The sequence below is a fragment of the Bemisia tabaci genome, chromosome 4 (assembly GCF_918797505.1).
Source record: "Bemisia tabaci chromosome 4, PGI_BMITA_v3".
Classification (NCBI taxonomy): domain Eukaryota; kingdom Metazoa; phylum Arthropoda; class Insecta; order Hemiptera; family Aleyrodidae; genus Bemisia; species Bemisia tabaci.
The window spans coordinates 5,471,817-5,487,480 of record NC_092796.1 but is presented as its reverse complement, the minus strand read 5'-3'; the positions used below and the strand labels follow the sequence as shown (position 1 = coordinate 5,487,480).

General features: G+C 40.6%; 1 protein-coding gene across 10 annotated transcripts in view; it reads right to left on the bottom strand.

Moving 5' to 3' along the window:
- bru3 (CUGBP Elav-like family member bruno 3) overlaps nucleotides 1–15,664 on the bottom strand; it is an 854,644-nt gene that overhangs the window by 119,298 nt on the left and 719,682 nt on the right. For 8 of the 10 annotated variants that reach the window (XM_072299190.1, XM_019042674.2, XM_072299189.1 and 5 more), the window contains one exon: nucleotides 12,964–13,012. In XM_072299190.1, coding sequence (XP_072155291.1) covers nucleotides 12,964–13,012 — 49 coding nt within the window. Of the gene's footprint in view, nucleotides 1–758; nucleotides 837–12,963; nucleotides 13,013–15,664 lie in introns of all 10 variants that reach the window. The other 2 variants (XM_019042680.2, XM_019042679.2) reach the window with 1 other exon arrangement.

Below are 15,664 nucleotides of genomic sequence, written 5' to 3'. Positions count from 1 at the left end.
GTGTAACCTCCTGAGACAATCAATACTTCAGCGCTTCTGATTAGTGTCGTTCAAAAAATCATAACACAATGTTTTTGTTTTTTAAACTCTTAAATGGTTAAATCATTTATAAATTTCCCAAGAATAGCATGCCTATAAATATTTTCATTTCTCTAAAAAAAGTGTTTTTTTTTTATTATTTTGTTATCATTTTTTCCCAGCATTTAAAAGATGTCAAGAGTAAGAGTGTATTCAGTCTTCCCTATTCTTCGTTTGAGATTTGCGCTCATTCACATGAAAATAATTTCAAAGATAAGAGCCTCAAAACAACGGTGCCTCAAAGCCCCATTTTTACATTCTGTTTACAAAACAAGATTTTTGCCTTTTTGCAGCATTTAATTTTTTGGTTCGACTTATTTTTCCATCTAAATTTACAAGACAAGACCATTTCTCGTGGATGTTTTTTCATGGAAAAAAACTAGCTTTTTTCCCTAGATCCTGAATCAATTTTTTGTGCTAAGCCTCGGCGAATTACGTATTGGCGGACACAAATTTTGCGAGGAAAAAAATAAAATTCTTTGCAAACGTTTGCGAAAAAGGTTTTCAAATATTTTTACGATGCAGTTAAAACTCAAAACCATTCATCTTTAAATTTTGGATTTTGCCAAAACTCTGAACTTGGTTACAGGCGACAGACTGTAACGGGATTGAAACGCAACGACGAACCACAGTTAAACAATGTTGCTTTGAAACTGTTTTCTCTAATCACCAAATTTTACCTTCACTGATTAGCAGCCCCCCACTTAGTTGAAGTTTTAACCACTAGAGGTGCTTCTTTCTTCTCGCATCATGAAACTCTGGAAAATCAGAAAATTCAACGGCTAACCAAGATAGAGAGATTCAAGGCACAAAAAAGGTTGGTAATTCCATGAAGAGAATCTGTATAGACAGACATAAACAAGCAAGTAAGTTCTGAATAAACATAAGAGCACACAACAAGATTATAATACTCTTCGATTATTTCGAAAATCAGAGAGCACGCCTTGGATTAACTTTTACGCGGAACTTCGGAGGAAATGAATCGCCAAGCATTCATTGCTATTGATCAAGTCTAACCATTCACAACTTTCAAGCAATTCAAATGATACTCATACAAAAAACAAGAAATATATTGTCTTGTTTTGTTTCCGAGTCTGCTAGGTTATCAGAATGTAAATAAAACTATAGTTGGCAAAGTAGTTTTATGAAAGTCATTTTTAAAAGGAAGGTGTTCCGTGCATATTTTTACGACGAGTAAAGTTCCTTTCACGCCCCTCTCCGTCCCCCGAAAGTCCGTCTTTATCTTAGACGATATCAGGATATCACCTTTATTCTATATCTTGGAATGAAAACTTCAATTTTTAAAGTGGTAATTTTGGCAGCGAATTCAACTAATACACCACTGCTGTCAGATTTCATTATTTTGGCGGAAAGGAAAGTGGGGGTCAACGCGAAACTGTTCGATTTTCGCAGATTTTTTTTCGAGCAAGCGACGTATTAAATTAGATTTATGTTGCGATGGTGATTCATTGCAGTTAGCACAATAAATGACCGTTTTTGGACATCAGTAGTTCGTTCAAAATGTCTACCATAGATAAATGAAACTCAGCACAAACGTGCATCTGATGGTTTAACCAAAGTTATGATTGCTGCAAAATTTGAGTATGGAGGAAGTAAATGTATATGAGAAAATAATTTCTGTACTAAGTTCAATAATAATTTCAACCTGTGAGTCTCTTATGAGAATCTAAATATTCATACAAAAGCACACTGTTATTAATCATCTATGATAAGGGTCAAAGATTTTCAAAATATTTGGTAAATTATCTACCAAAACGCATAAAACAAAAATAACTAAGTGATAAAATTGTAAAAATGAAATAGTTAATCTCAAAATTGATATCTTTCCTAGTTTCTCTAGGTCGGTGCATTTTGGACAAATAAACGACGCACACTATAATTCTACACGCAAATAAAAGTATTTTCCTTTAATAAGTCCTATAGGTATAGCTCAAATGTTGTTTTTTTAAATCTTCTGAATAATATAGAAGATCTTTTGCTGCTGATGCTATCGCAGGTAGGGATTACTTCCCTATCTAAGCTCAACTTGCATCCCCTCTTTTGAAAGTTTGGTCATCAGTTTATGTTACTGCGATAATTTTAAGTGTCATGTGGTCACTTTATTTAGATAAAATGAGTTCCAAAAATATGCAAACAAAATAGTTTGTGAAAGTTCGTACAAAAGTTATAAAAATATAACATGACAAAAAAGGAAGCGGACAAAAAATGCCAGTCTTATCCAATTATTCTCTGTTCATATTGAGCTTTCCATAACATGATCATAACATAGGTAAATATGATCAGTTCCAGAAATTTCCGTGACTTCCTCGGTTTCAATGTAGAGACCTCGACACATAAAAAAATTAAACCCGGACGAGAAGATATTGACAAGAGTCGTGCTAGAAAAAAATCTTCCACGTTGAAAATTCAAAAGTTACCTGATTTCCACGAATAAGTAGCAAAGTTTCTTTCCTTGAGGAGTTACGAACCTTATTCTTAGAATTTTTCACTAATTCTATTCAATATTCAATCAAAAGATTCTGAGAATGTAGCAGGAAAATATTTGTAACTTCACTTGAAAATAAACATTTCGACGGAGGAGATTCGGCGACGTTGAAACGATTATACGGCGTTTTTCCTTAGAGGAGGCGAGGAAACTCGAAGACGAGGGGTGGTTCGCGATGCGCCTCCCGCCTCCCTCGAGTTCGTGATATTTTTTATTGAGTTACGAACCTTATTTTTATAATTTTTCACGAATTCTCTTCAATATTTAATCAGAAGACTCTGAGAATGTAACAGGAAAATATTTTGAACTTCACTTGAAAATAAACATTTCGACGGAGGAGATTCGGCAACGTTGAAACGATTATACGGCGTTTTTCCTTACAGGAGGCGAGGAAACTCGAAGACGAGGGGTGGTTCGCGATGCGCCTCCCGCCTCCCTCGGGTTCGTGATATTTTTTGCCGCGTCATTCCGAAGTTTGATTCATCATCAGAAATTTGTTTCGACTGACTCGCCGATGCTCACCTAACCTTAGAGATCACGTTGTTAGCTAGCTACCTGCCGCGCTCTGAAAACTTATTAATGAATGTCGATTTTCTACGTGAGCGGCATTTCCATTTATTCATCCGTCCCCGCGTCACGACCAGCGTTGCCAGATCACCCCCATAATTGAATCGGTTTCTGTTAAACGGGCGTAAGTCCACAAATCCAATTTTTTCAGGAGAGGCAAAAAACTGATTTTCTCGTTATGCAGGACACCACTAAATTTCAAAAAAGGGTTCAAAGGTTGTATAAACACCCGTTTAAAAGTTCTGAAATGTTTTTTTGGCTCAGAAAAATTTTAGTACCCTTTTAGGCTAATTTTAAGTTTTGGACTTACGCCCTTATACCAGAAAACGAGGGATGACTGAGACAGTTTCAAGCCAAAAAACTAATATCAAAGTAAGTTTGAAAAATGTAGCACATGGTTCTTTTCTTTTATATAGCATAGGGAGTTATTATATGTTTTTAAATTTATTTAGAGGCCTAAATTTTCTAGAATTACTCCTATTTTTCCAAAATTAATGAAGGTGACATGGGATATTTTCATTTAAAAAAGTGTTGAAACCAAGTTTTCAAATTTCAATCATGTATTTTTGTGATCAATGCACAATAAGAAGTTATATCACCTAACAGCTAGGTCAAGATGCAAATTCAATACAAATGTTCTTCATTTATTATGAAAAAAGTTACAGAAACTTTAGAAATGCGCGAGTTTGAGAACTTGCCCCCCCTATTCCACAGGCTTCTATACATAGGACTTCCGCCATCTTTTCAGAAAATGTGTATGTACCCTAAAGGAGGCTGAAAATGCAAAAAAAAAACGATTTTGAAATTTTTGGACTTACGCCCGTATAACAGAAACCGATTCAATTAGGCCGTTCCCAGCTCGCTCCCATGATGACGGTCGAAACTTGGCAACGCTGGTCCCTTGCAACAGGCATCCCGACGCGCAACAATGGCCTCTGTCACCGAGCGCCGTGCCGCTCCGAACGGGCGAACAAGTGAATCAAATTGAATTTTGAATCCAATGAACTTTTAATTGGCTATATCCTATTAAATTTCCCGGGCCCTGATCGCTCTAGCGAAAAATCTAATTACTCCTCGCCAAGAAAGCGTATTTAATTACTAGAACTCGGTATTGTTACTGCACCCTACTCCCCACGTACGCGCCCTGTCACTATAACCCCACACCTGAACCCCCACCCGCAGCCCCCCCCCCACCCCCCGTTTGATAGTCTGCTACATGTCGAGCCGAGACAATGGGCCAGGATTGTCATGGGTCGCTACGGCATGCGGAGTGCAGCGTGCCTACATTTCGCGATAAGGAACCAATATATCTGACGTATCTATAAAAGCACCTATCCGCCTCGGAAAATTAATAGCGGGTACGTTGTTATGATGTTTTGGCTTATAACGACTGACTCTAGTGACTAGGGGCTCAGAAATTGTAAATCCATAGGATTCTTTGGAATTTGTAAAATGTTCTTTTAATGATGGTTCTTGGCATACAGAAAAAAAATTACGGAGGCATTGAAAGAACGACGTTGAATATGTTTGTTCTAAAATTTTAAATAATGCTAGTGCGTCGGTAAAGCCGGAAGCCGAGTTACGAGATTCGAGACCGTTGAAATAATTGGACGACACTAACAAGAATCGTCCTAACTATAGGAGAAGTTGAATTTTCTATCATTATTTATTTTATTCCAAGAAGACGTAAGACCGTATTCGTAGAGTTGTTACTCTTTCAACGTAGACATAATATAATATGGTTTATACATTGTTGGTTGAGGGCCGACTTTGAACACGGTCCTGAGCCACAGTCTGCATTTAAATTTTGTGAGTGTATTTTTTATACTCCTATAATAATTTGCAAAAATTTTCAAGGCGTAATGTTGATTGCATTTATTATCATCAAAAGGAAAAAGGAGTTTAAATGGACCACACTCCGCAATAAGGAACTACTATTTCTGGCTCATTCGGACGTATTTATGCCAAACGGAACTATGTGCATTATGACGTGAGCCCTGTTATGCATATATTCTTATCCGTCTTAGGGCTCATGTATTAATGCACATAGTTCCTTTGACAGGAATATGTCCACTTCAGAGGCAGCATATATGCGATTGGTTTCCCTATGCAGAAAGGTCCTTCTATGGAAGAGCCAGAGATAGTGTTCCTTATCGCAAAATGCAATCCAAATCATGCAACACGAAATGCAGTTGGGCTGCATTTTATTAAATTTATCCGATTGAACGTCATTTTACAATTAGGAACCACAATCACTGGCAAATTTTAGAAATAACATGTATGCTATTAGTTTTTCATTGGAGATAGGTGCATTTTTGAATGCACTGAAAACAGTATTCGTTTATGGTAAAATGTACTCCAATTAGTCCTTAATTTCGTACTCTGTCAAGTGGCTCATCGGAAATGCTGTTATATCGCCACTCGGACGCCAGGGCGTATCTTGATTTTCGCATGAGCCCCAAAAATTATGGATTTCTATGTAAAACGGAGGTCATTTATAAATAGAGGTACACCCTTACGTCAGAGGATATAATGTACAAAATTCACCAAAAAGTGAAAATTAGCGCAAGCGATTCATTCCGGCTCCGGTGGAAATAAACCAGGCGCCGCTCGAGCGAACCGCATATTTTGAAAGCAGGGCCTCTTGCGGGATTATTAGAATCAAGCGTTTGTTAGCGCGACCCGAAACCGAAACTGGATTGCGGTCAACGATCGAGGGTTGATTTTAGTTGGTTCAACAAAGCCCGGACCACGGCTTCATCACCTGCGTCGCTTGTTCATCACTAATCAGCACTTGAGGCTGCCCCACTCCGTTTCGCCGTGAGCCCTCGAAACCATAGCTTCACGCGGGAAATAAAGCTCATCCCTAAAACGCAGTTGCGTCTTTGCGTCGGAGGAGCGGCGAAATTACGCTCGTTATCGAGTTTAATTGCGTCATGTCTGCGCGAAACGAGAAGAGCCTTTCACAATACTACCGCGCCCGGGAAAAACAACGCAACTGCAGGGCGTATATTATGGCGTTACGCGGTTTGGTTTTCGGTGGGGTAGGATAATGGGCGGCCCTCGGAACGCTCGCATGAACATTGTAAATAATCACGATGCACGAAGCCCGGGGAGGCGCGACCGCAGGAAAATGCGTTGACGGGTGGATTTTGATCTGCTCAAGGGTTAGCGGGAAAAATCAATTGACCCCGGTGTCTAGGGCTTATTGTTTTCGTTGGGCCTTCATTACCGGAACAATACGCGATCGGCTCTGCGGCTTGTCTTCCGGGAGAAAATTGGGCGAGGGAGGGGAGGGGAGGCGATTAATGTGAATATAATCGAAATTGGCAAAATCGGCGAAATTGACGCTCGATGGGGGTGAGGTATAGAGCAGTGGCATTTTGTGACTGAGAATGGGTTTCCTGTATGAAAGAGATACTACAGACTTTGCCTTACCGAAGAGTGAGGCAGATATGAATTACCTTGCTAAATTTTGTGCGTCTGATTTTTTTAAAGGCACACAGAAGATCGAGTCAGTTAGAAAGGTCGGACATGAAATTTTTAACTGAAACTGCAAATTTTTATGTTTATTTCGACTCTGTTGAATTCTCCCTCTGAACACCTATGTTGTGAAATAGCTGCTCGAGTTGCCGTGGCACATCACGCCCAGCCAACGCAAAACACGCATTGGCGCCTACAAACCTAACAGGGATACTTCACGCATTGAGTAATGCGTGAAGTATCTCTGTTAGGTTTGTAGGCGCCAGTAGGCGCATTGCGCAATGCGTGAAGTATCCCTGTTAGGTTTGTAGGCGCCAATGCGCGTTTTGCACAATGCATGAAGTATCCCTGTTAGGTTTGTAGGCGCCAGTGCGGCTTTCGCTCTGGCAGCACGACGCCCAGTGGATCGAGTCAATTACAGAGGTCGGACATGAAATTTTTTACTAAAACCGCAAATTTTGATGTTTACCTCGTCACATTTTAAATTTCAAGGGGTGCTATCGCAGGAAAATTTCACGAGGAAACCAATGGAACCACTTTCGGAACCTGAAAATGTTGTATACACGGAGTTATTAGCTTTTAAATTTTTTAAATTTTATTCGACCTCTCCCATTGAATAATTGATCCACTGAGAGGCCCAACGGAAAGCGCAAAAACGCCAAAGTAAAAAGGCTCAGGACTTTCGACCGCTCAAATTATCCGCCTATTCTGCCATGCTAAGGAAAACGTCGTATGAACATTCGCAAGCTGACAAATCTTCTCTGATAAAATTTTTATTTCGGGGAAAGTTGTGAATATTTTCCCTGAAAATTTCAGATGATTTAGGTCTTATGGCGAATAAATTCTTTGAAAAACCCTAAAAAATATTTACAGAATTCCTTAAAAACTCATCAAAGGAAATTTGGCAACTTCTGAAGGCTCTTATGGCGTTCTTTTTTAGCAGGGCAGCATTTCATTCACGCCTAGACACGAAGAAAAAACTTCGGTTCACTAAGAAAAACTAAGTTTTCAGTTCAGAGTAGCCAAACTTTGATTCACGTAACCATAGCTTCGTTGGTCACACTAAGACTCGTATTTCTTACCAACAACTTTGATTATTTGAACCGAAGTTCAGTTGCTACGGATAAAAACTTCCGTGAACCTTGGCCGAAAACTTTGACGCACCGTAATATCATCGTGTCCCAAACGAAAGAATGTATCTACATTCCAAGATTGCGGAATCTGCTCACGCAAATAAATTGTTTACAAAAATACTACTGTACAGCTTCCATCCAAACTTTTGCCGATTTTTGCAAATGATCAAAAAAAAAAAAAAAAATCTGTAAAATTTTCAATTGGAAATACCCAACAGTTTTCTAGTAGATGTACAATTTGCGAGTGGGACTTTCGCAGCGATGAAATCCAGTTACGTTCTTTCATCTCGGAAGTGACAATATGAACCGAAGTTCATGCACAGTCTTTATGACGAAAGTTTTTTTCTCGGTGTGAGGCGTTGGCATAGCGGTAGCGTCCTACGGAATTAAAAAAAACTTCTCGCCTCGCCTTGACGAGCCCATTGGAATTATTGTCGCGTTCATATCCGCTTCGAATTCGGGTTGCAGCCTTCCTCCCCCCACCGCAACTTTCTCCACCACAATACGGGATACACAACCCCCCCTCCCCCTCTCCTCTCGCGGGTCTTCGCCACAGACGGCAAACGTAGAATAAGAATTCCGAGAAATGAAAGTGGCTAAAAAAAGAATCGTTTAGAGCTCCCCCCCGACTCCCCCTCCCCTCTCCACCGTCCCGGGGGCGAATAAAAGAATCCTAGCTTGAGGACGATTGAGTTTCAGATTTCTTGAGTGCAATATTAAATTATAGGTACTACGCGTCACCCTAGCAACGCCAACCTCCTTTAATTCCTTTTCCATCCTCCGGGTCCGGGAAAGTCGCCCGGGGTTGCCGCTTCGGCCGATAAAATCCGGTGGTTTTCTCTGCCGTGCCAAGAAAGAACGCCGTATGAACCATCAGACGTTGGCACATTTCTTTCAATAAAGCCTCAATTTACAGGGAAAATCGTGAATTTTTTTCTCCAATTTTTTCAGACAATTTTGTTCGCAATTTTGTTCAAAATGTCTGAAAATTTCAAAGAAAAATACGGATAATCGTTCTCAAAAACCTGTTTCATCCGGGACAATTTGACAACTCTGGAATGTTCATACGGCGTTCTTCCTTAACACAGTAGTTCTAGGGATTGATGCGGTGGTTCCCGAGCCCTTCCGACAACGGTGTCTCTCATCCCGTTTCGACCTGTGGCCGCACTGTAGCATGGCCGCATCCTCCCGGTGAGCGCTGATATTTGTGTTAGCTCGCCTCTTTTCCCCAGAAATAATGCGGGAAAACTCCGCATTTGTATGCGGAAAAATGAGCTGTCCCCTTGGCGGAAAAATTACGAGTTGGGAAATCACTATACTGCTTTGCTCCCTAATAAAGGTTGTAGGTTCTCATTAGAAATCTCAGGATCAATTGGATTACATTTTGCAATAAGGAACCACTATCTCTGGCTCTCCCATAAAAGCACATATCTGCATAGGGAAACCAATGTCACATAAGTTGTTTCTAAAATGGGCCAGAAATAGTGGTTCCTTATTGCAAAATCTAATCCAATTCTTTCATTATTGGGTGACGTTGATGGCCGCGTGGAATTCATTTTGCAATGATGCACTACTATTCCTGACTTCGTTCGACCCAACGATTTGGTTGATTTGATGCAGGGAAAACGAGCACAAAAAAATAAACCGACAGCGTGTGTTGATTCGTGTTTTACTTCCTTTATGTGTGTTTTGCTGACGGCGCAAAGATACAACTATTCGTACTTAATGGATGTCCGTGTTGCGTCTGCAATTTTGAAGGCGCCATGGCGTGAGGCGTGAACTCGCAGTGCTCCGCTCGATGCCGCCAATGAATGGGTCAGTTCCGGCGGGCACGGAATTGTGTTTTGATGCTTGACTCTTGTAGCTCAGCTAAAAATAATAAGGTCCGTCCAAACAGCAACTTTCTACGTCTAATAGTAACCGAGATATCGGCCTTTGAAAAGTCGGGTTTTTGACGTCATCCACCGCGGTAGCGACACCCTTGTTTTCTTCCACCTTGCTTTTATAAGTCGGTGTGACGGATATTTGGACTAGTTACTCAACGTGGAACTCGGATAAAAGCAAGGTGGAAGAAACCAAGGGTGTCACTCCTGCGATGGTTGACGTCAAAAATCCGACTTTTCAAAGGGCGATATCTCAGTTAATATTAAACGCAGAGAGTTGCTGTGTGGACGGATCTTGTTATTTTTAGCTGATCTACAAGAATCAAGTATCAAAACAAGATTTTGTTCCCAGCGCATATGACTCATTCATTGGCGGCATAGAGCAGAGCACTGCGAATTCACGCCTCACGCCATGGCGCCTTCAATATTGCAAACGCAACATGGACATCCATCAAGTACGAATAGTTGTATCTTTGCGCCGTTAGCAAATCACAACTCTGTGACCAGCGCAACTGACCCATTACGTTACTCGTATTTTCACCGTACTACTCGTGTTACATACTTTTGTTTAGAAGTTAATTTTCAGACTCTCCGTCGTCGTGCGACTCTTTTTCCTCATAAAAATTGCGCAGATGTCTCATTGTCTCACGATGCGTAATATTTTAATTCATTTCTTGTCTGAAGCTAGCGATATCTTAGACAAAAATACGAAGATATAAACGAAAATGGAAAAAAGGACAGAAAAGAGCTCAGCGTGCTCCAACTCTCAGCGAAGCGTTTGAAGGCCCCGTAATTCCTTACTAGTTCTCCAAGCGTTCCATTTCAACACAGTTAACATCCTCGCATGGCATTATTCGAAACTCCCCCGTCCAAAATGAGGGAGCTCAAGCGTTTCCCCCCTTCGGTGCCCCGCCCGCGCCCCGGCTCAGCATTCGCATCACGTAACAGATATTTTTCGGTAGGCTCCAACTCGCCTCGTCGCCCTTTCTACACCCCCCGCCCCCGGCCCCCTGGCGCCCCGGAGGGCGCTCGCTCTACTCTGGACTTCCGCTAATTTAAGGAGGAATCGCGATAAATTTCCGAGCCGGGCAGGATGAACGCCGCGAATAGTTCATCTCACCCCCGCGGTAATTAGCATAGCTGCGCGGGTGTTATGTGCGGAATCTTATAAATTGGAAGCGTAGCGTGCCCCCCCTCTCACCCCCGCCCGGGCCACCACTTTCTCTCGTCCAAATTCGAAGGCTTTTTGATGCGCCTCTGGCGAGATGCGACCGGGCTAGGTTGTTGCGTTGTCGATGCATAACGTAGCTGCGCTGAGGACCCACGCTGCGGTGGGCCACCGCCGGTGCTAACGAAGAACGCTGTAAGAACCTTGAAATGTTGCCGATTTTGTTTTGATGAAATGCGAGTTCTCTGAAAAACTTGCGAATATTTTTCTTCAGAAATTAAAGAAACTGCGATTCGAAGTTCCATGAAACGCATCTGAAAATTTTAAGGAAAATGATTCTCGATTTTTGCGTAACACGAAACACGTACTTTCTCTGGAGAAATTTGGCAACTTTTGACTGCTTTTGCGGCGTTCTTCCTTAGCATGGTAGCACGGAATGCAGATTATTAAAATTTTGCCTCCGTCGCGGACACGGGAAGACTAAACCGAGATGGAGCCGCGTGCGATGACAATGTTGCAATTTTAGTGAAATCGCAAATTTCTTTGATTTCTTCGACTTTTTACACAGAAATTTTTCGACTTTTCCCGCTTAATTTTGCTTTGGTCCCAATGTCGTCATAAGACTGGGCCGAAGTGAAGTCGTGCAACTGTGCGACTACATCTTTAGTAAAATCTGAAGAGGCAGAACAACTTTTGGCATTTATCTCACTGCAGATGACAGAAACACGTGAGACGTGAGCCTTTTATCTTAATTCCTTCATTTTTCAAAAGACTAAAATTGCAAAGCCTTATAAAAAATAATTTCAATGCACAATTCAGAGTGTAGCTCGAAGCTTAGAGCCGCGAAGTATACTAAGAACCGGATTGTGTGGACAACACTGATGTTTTTTTCAGAGTTCAAGTTTCAAGATTTTCAATCTTTGCATGCAATTTCTTGACTGCATTATTCTCCCTGATTCCACTGCCCCGACGAAATTACCCGACGATTCCCAGCTTTCCTAACCCGGAGACACCCGGTAATTGCAAAACAAAGTACCACTGAGTGTTCACTGGACAAAATAGTCGCTTGGATCTGGAGTTCAGACTCTTTAAAACATTGACAAGAAAAAATACTCTTGACTCAAGCAGTTTTGCTTAAATTGAGAGTCAAGCCTCTCAATTTGAGCGGATTTCCTTTTGGTTCAAGCAAAAATCCGATTAAATCAAGAGTATTTTTTCTTGCCAATGTTTTCAAGAGTTTGGACTCTCTACATCCGAGCGACTTTTTTTTCCAGTGATTCGACTGAGGACTTCATTCCTCCATCGATTGCCACGCACCTTTGGGACCTTGAGCCACGAGAAAAGTTCGATTATTTTCTACCGCGGTGAACTTAAACGTTCCCTCGAAGCAGGTCGGGGACGCGTTTAAAGGGAAAACGACCGCTTTCCGTGAAGGGGGTGGGGAGGGCCCTTTGCCGGGTATCGGCATTGGCGAAAACGGCACTTTGCACTCCAATTGTTTTCCTCTCTTCTTAAGAAGGATGTTTACACGCTGAGTGTCCCTGTCCTCCTTCGAGTCGCCCGCGGCTGTTCCCGTCATTTCGCGGAGAACAGCTCAACATCATTCTACCGTGAACCGTAACAGACCTGGAGATTCGCACGCGATAGGGATTACTCAGCCATTTACTTAAGATGTTTCAGAGGTTCTCTGCGTCATCCCTTTTCGTCGCTGAGTTGTTGTTGTTTATAGTAGGGATCCGACGGAGTACGGATATTCATGCAGTGCTAAGGAAGGAACGCCGTATGAATACTCAACTGTTGCTAAATTTTATCACATAAAACACGAATTTTCGGGCTAAATTATGAAATTTTTCCTCAGAAAATTTTACCTGCAATTTAATCCGGTGTTTTTAAAATTTTGGTTAAGCGTTTAGGTTCTCTAGTGGTAAAGATAACTCGACCGGGGGTGGCTACCGCCACTCTTGATAAAACATCCATCACCAAGTGATGTATATACTTCCAAGTAATCAATGGTAAATGATTGAAATTACCGTAATGAAAAATACGCATCAGATTCTTCTCAAGACATTGTATCATTGGTTGTGAATGAGTGCAAAATTACAGAAACGTTATACTTTAGGTCTAAAAAATAAAGTACTCCTTTACCTCCTCTATTTTCGTTGTCGGCTGGCTTCACTTGTATAGGACGGCTCATCTGTAACAAAAAAGTGAATTACTTAGGATTAGTCGTGAAAATGAGAGGGGCTTGTAAATACAAAAGGGTTGAATGAAAATATCTTGCGGGAATTTGACGATGATTAAAATATTTTAATAGAGGCTTTAACCTGATTATGAAATAAATTTTGAATTAAAACGCGGTTTAGTAATTTGTCAATTATTAATTTTAATTGGTTTCCTCTCGTTGCGAACTGAGGATAGAATTTGAAAGGAAAACTGTATAAAAATTAATGACTAGTTACAAACAAGTTAATAACTGAGTGTAAAAGTTACTTCAAAAAAAGGAAGAAGAAAAAAAATTATTAAAGTTGATGCACTCCGTCGAATCCCACAGGATTTGAGTGCTTGGTTCTGTTACGTCGTCTCCTCCAAATGATTCTATAATATCTGAAAATTCTTCACAATTGAAAATATCTAAAAAAGTTTGCTTAATCTAAGGGCTAAAAAGTTGAGCTTTTCGGTCAAATGTTTTTTTTTATTTTTATTTTTTTTAAAAAATTTTTTTATTGCGTTATTAGCACATCTTTGCGAACAAATTTAGCACTATTACTCAAAGGCTAAAGTATGTATCTTAAGACTAGTTAACTAGGGATGATTGAATGAGTGAACGGGTGAAGTAGATGAGCGTATGATAGATTAAATGTAAAAGTATATAACTTCATAAGGTAAACACTTTGCCAACAATGGCGGATCCAACAATTTGGCGACACAGGATTTCTTCCATCTAAATCTACAAAATGATCGACTTTGTCGGAACACCTGGCCCCTACAAGAATCGATACAATTCCATGGGTTGAAATTGTGGAAAAACAACAGCCAATTTGCTGGGGACGTCACTGTTTGCCAACGGGGAGAATTGAACAAAAAAAAAAAAACCTCGAAGCAAAATACTAAATAATTAAGAGCAGGACTATTAGGCCTAAGGATTGAAAAAGGTACTAGAGAGCTACATGAGAGTGCCGAAGAAAATCTTTTTCTGTGGTAGTAGAGAGGAAGCTTTTTCGCAAAAATTGCCTAATAAGGAGCCGATAGCAAAAGTGAAGATCATAGTAAGGGCAAAGGCACCATAACTCACGTCTTTCGTGGTCTTACGACTAATCGTGACGTCAAGAGGAAACATTTCCATGGTTGCCGGCTTACTCAAGTTCATTTGGACTACATTTTGTACTAGGAACTACTGTTTTTGACTCATTTCAGAAGCAGCATATTTGACATTAGTTTCCCTACGAAGATACTTCCTCTTATGGATGAGCCAAAAATAGTGTAGTTCCTCATTGCGAAATGTATTTCATCTGCTCACTGAAATACCCACTTCCCTCCTCAATCTGCCGCAGGAACTTAAAGCATATTATGACATCAGTTTACAATATTTCATTTTTAGCGACACAGTGTCGTACAACTACGATAACTTGGTGACAGCGACTTTTATGTATGCATGAATCGCATAATGGGACTATATTTTGCAATCAGGAACTACTATTTCTGAATCATCCATGGAAGCATTTACCTGCGTAGGCAGACGTGTAGCACATGAGTTGTTTCTGAAATGAGTTAGACATAGGTAAGATTTCCTCAATGCAAAATGTACTCCATTTAGCGCATGTTTGAAGTATAAGAGATAGTTGTACTAACTTTCACACCGTCTCAGGGTTAGAAAATGCTCCTTTCCAACAGCTACTAGTTGTCTTTATATCACTGCCCCTTTCTATGTTTCTTTGTAGAGAGATTAAATTTAACATTTGTGACATTCCCGGTCTGTTCCCGGAACAGCGTCATCGCGCCTTCAATTTTGCAGATGCAACACGGACATCCATCAAGTACGAATAGTTGTATCTCTGCGCCGTCATCAACGCTCTGTTACCATATTGTGTTTGTTCCCGTTTGTCTTATGTGTATAGTTGTGCTTCAAGAATTACATGAGCAACACAGTCTAAGATAGAAGGAGTAATAATAATATTTTTTTACCACTTCTCTTAAATATAAGCAAGACCTTGCCGGTAGGAAATAGCGAAAAGTATTGTATCACGCATTTTCTATTGATGAGCTAGAAATAGTGACTCCTTATTACAAAAACTGTCCAACTTTAATTGTGTCCAAGTTTACGTATCCGACCGAAATATAGACTAGTTTATCAGTAAAGCCGACAACAATGAGAGCAGGTAATTATTCTCTCAGACGGAGTAACATGTTTTTTGTTTTTACACCCACGCTACTTTTCCGGTTTTTATGGTGCTTTTATCTCAGCTCAGTTCATCGCTTCTCTGACGTTAGGACGTATCTTAATTTCCGCTTGAGCCCTGTTTTACATATAAAGCAATGCTTTTTGAGGCTCATGCGGAGATCTAGATACGCCCTTACGTCAGAGGAACGACGAGTTGTGCTTCGAAAAATGCTCGCGTCAGTTTGTTAGCCCGAGAGCGGCCTCTTTCCGTGAGTTCACTCCTCAAAATTCACCTCTTTTTTGCTCTCTGATGGAGCTGACTCAGTCTGAAGTCTTCATACGAGGGAAAATATCAAATCTGGCTCTGGAGTAGAGAACATTTTTTCGAGAGCAACAATTTCTTTCGTTATTCCCGCGTGACGGTTCTGCTTGGCAGACCACGAGTGGAACAAAATGTCGAAACTTTTA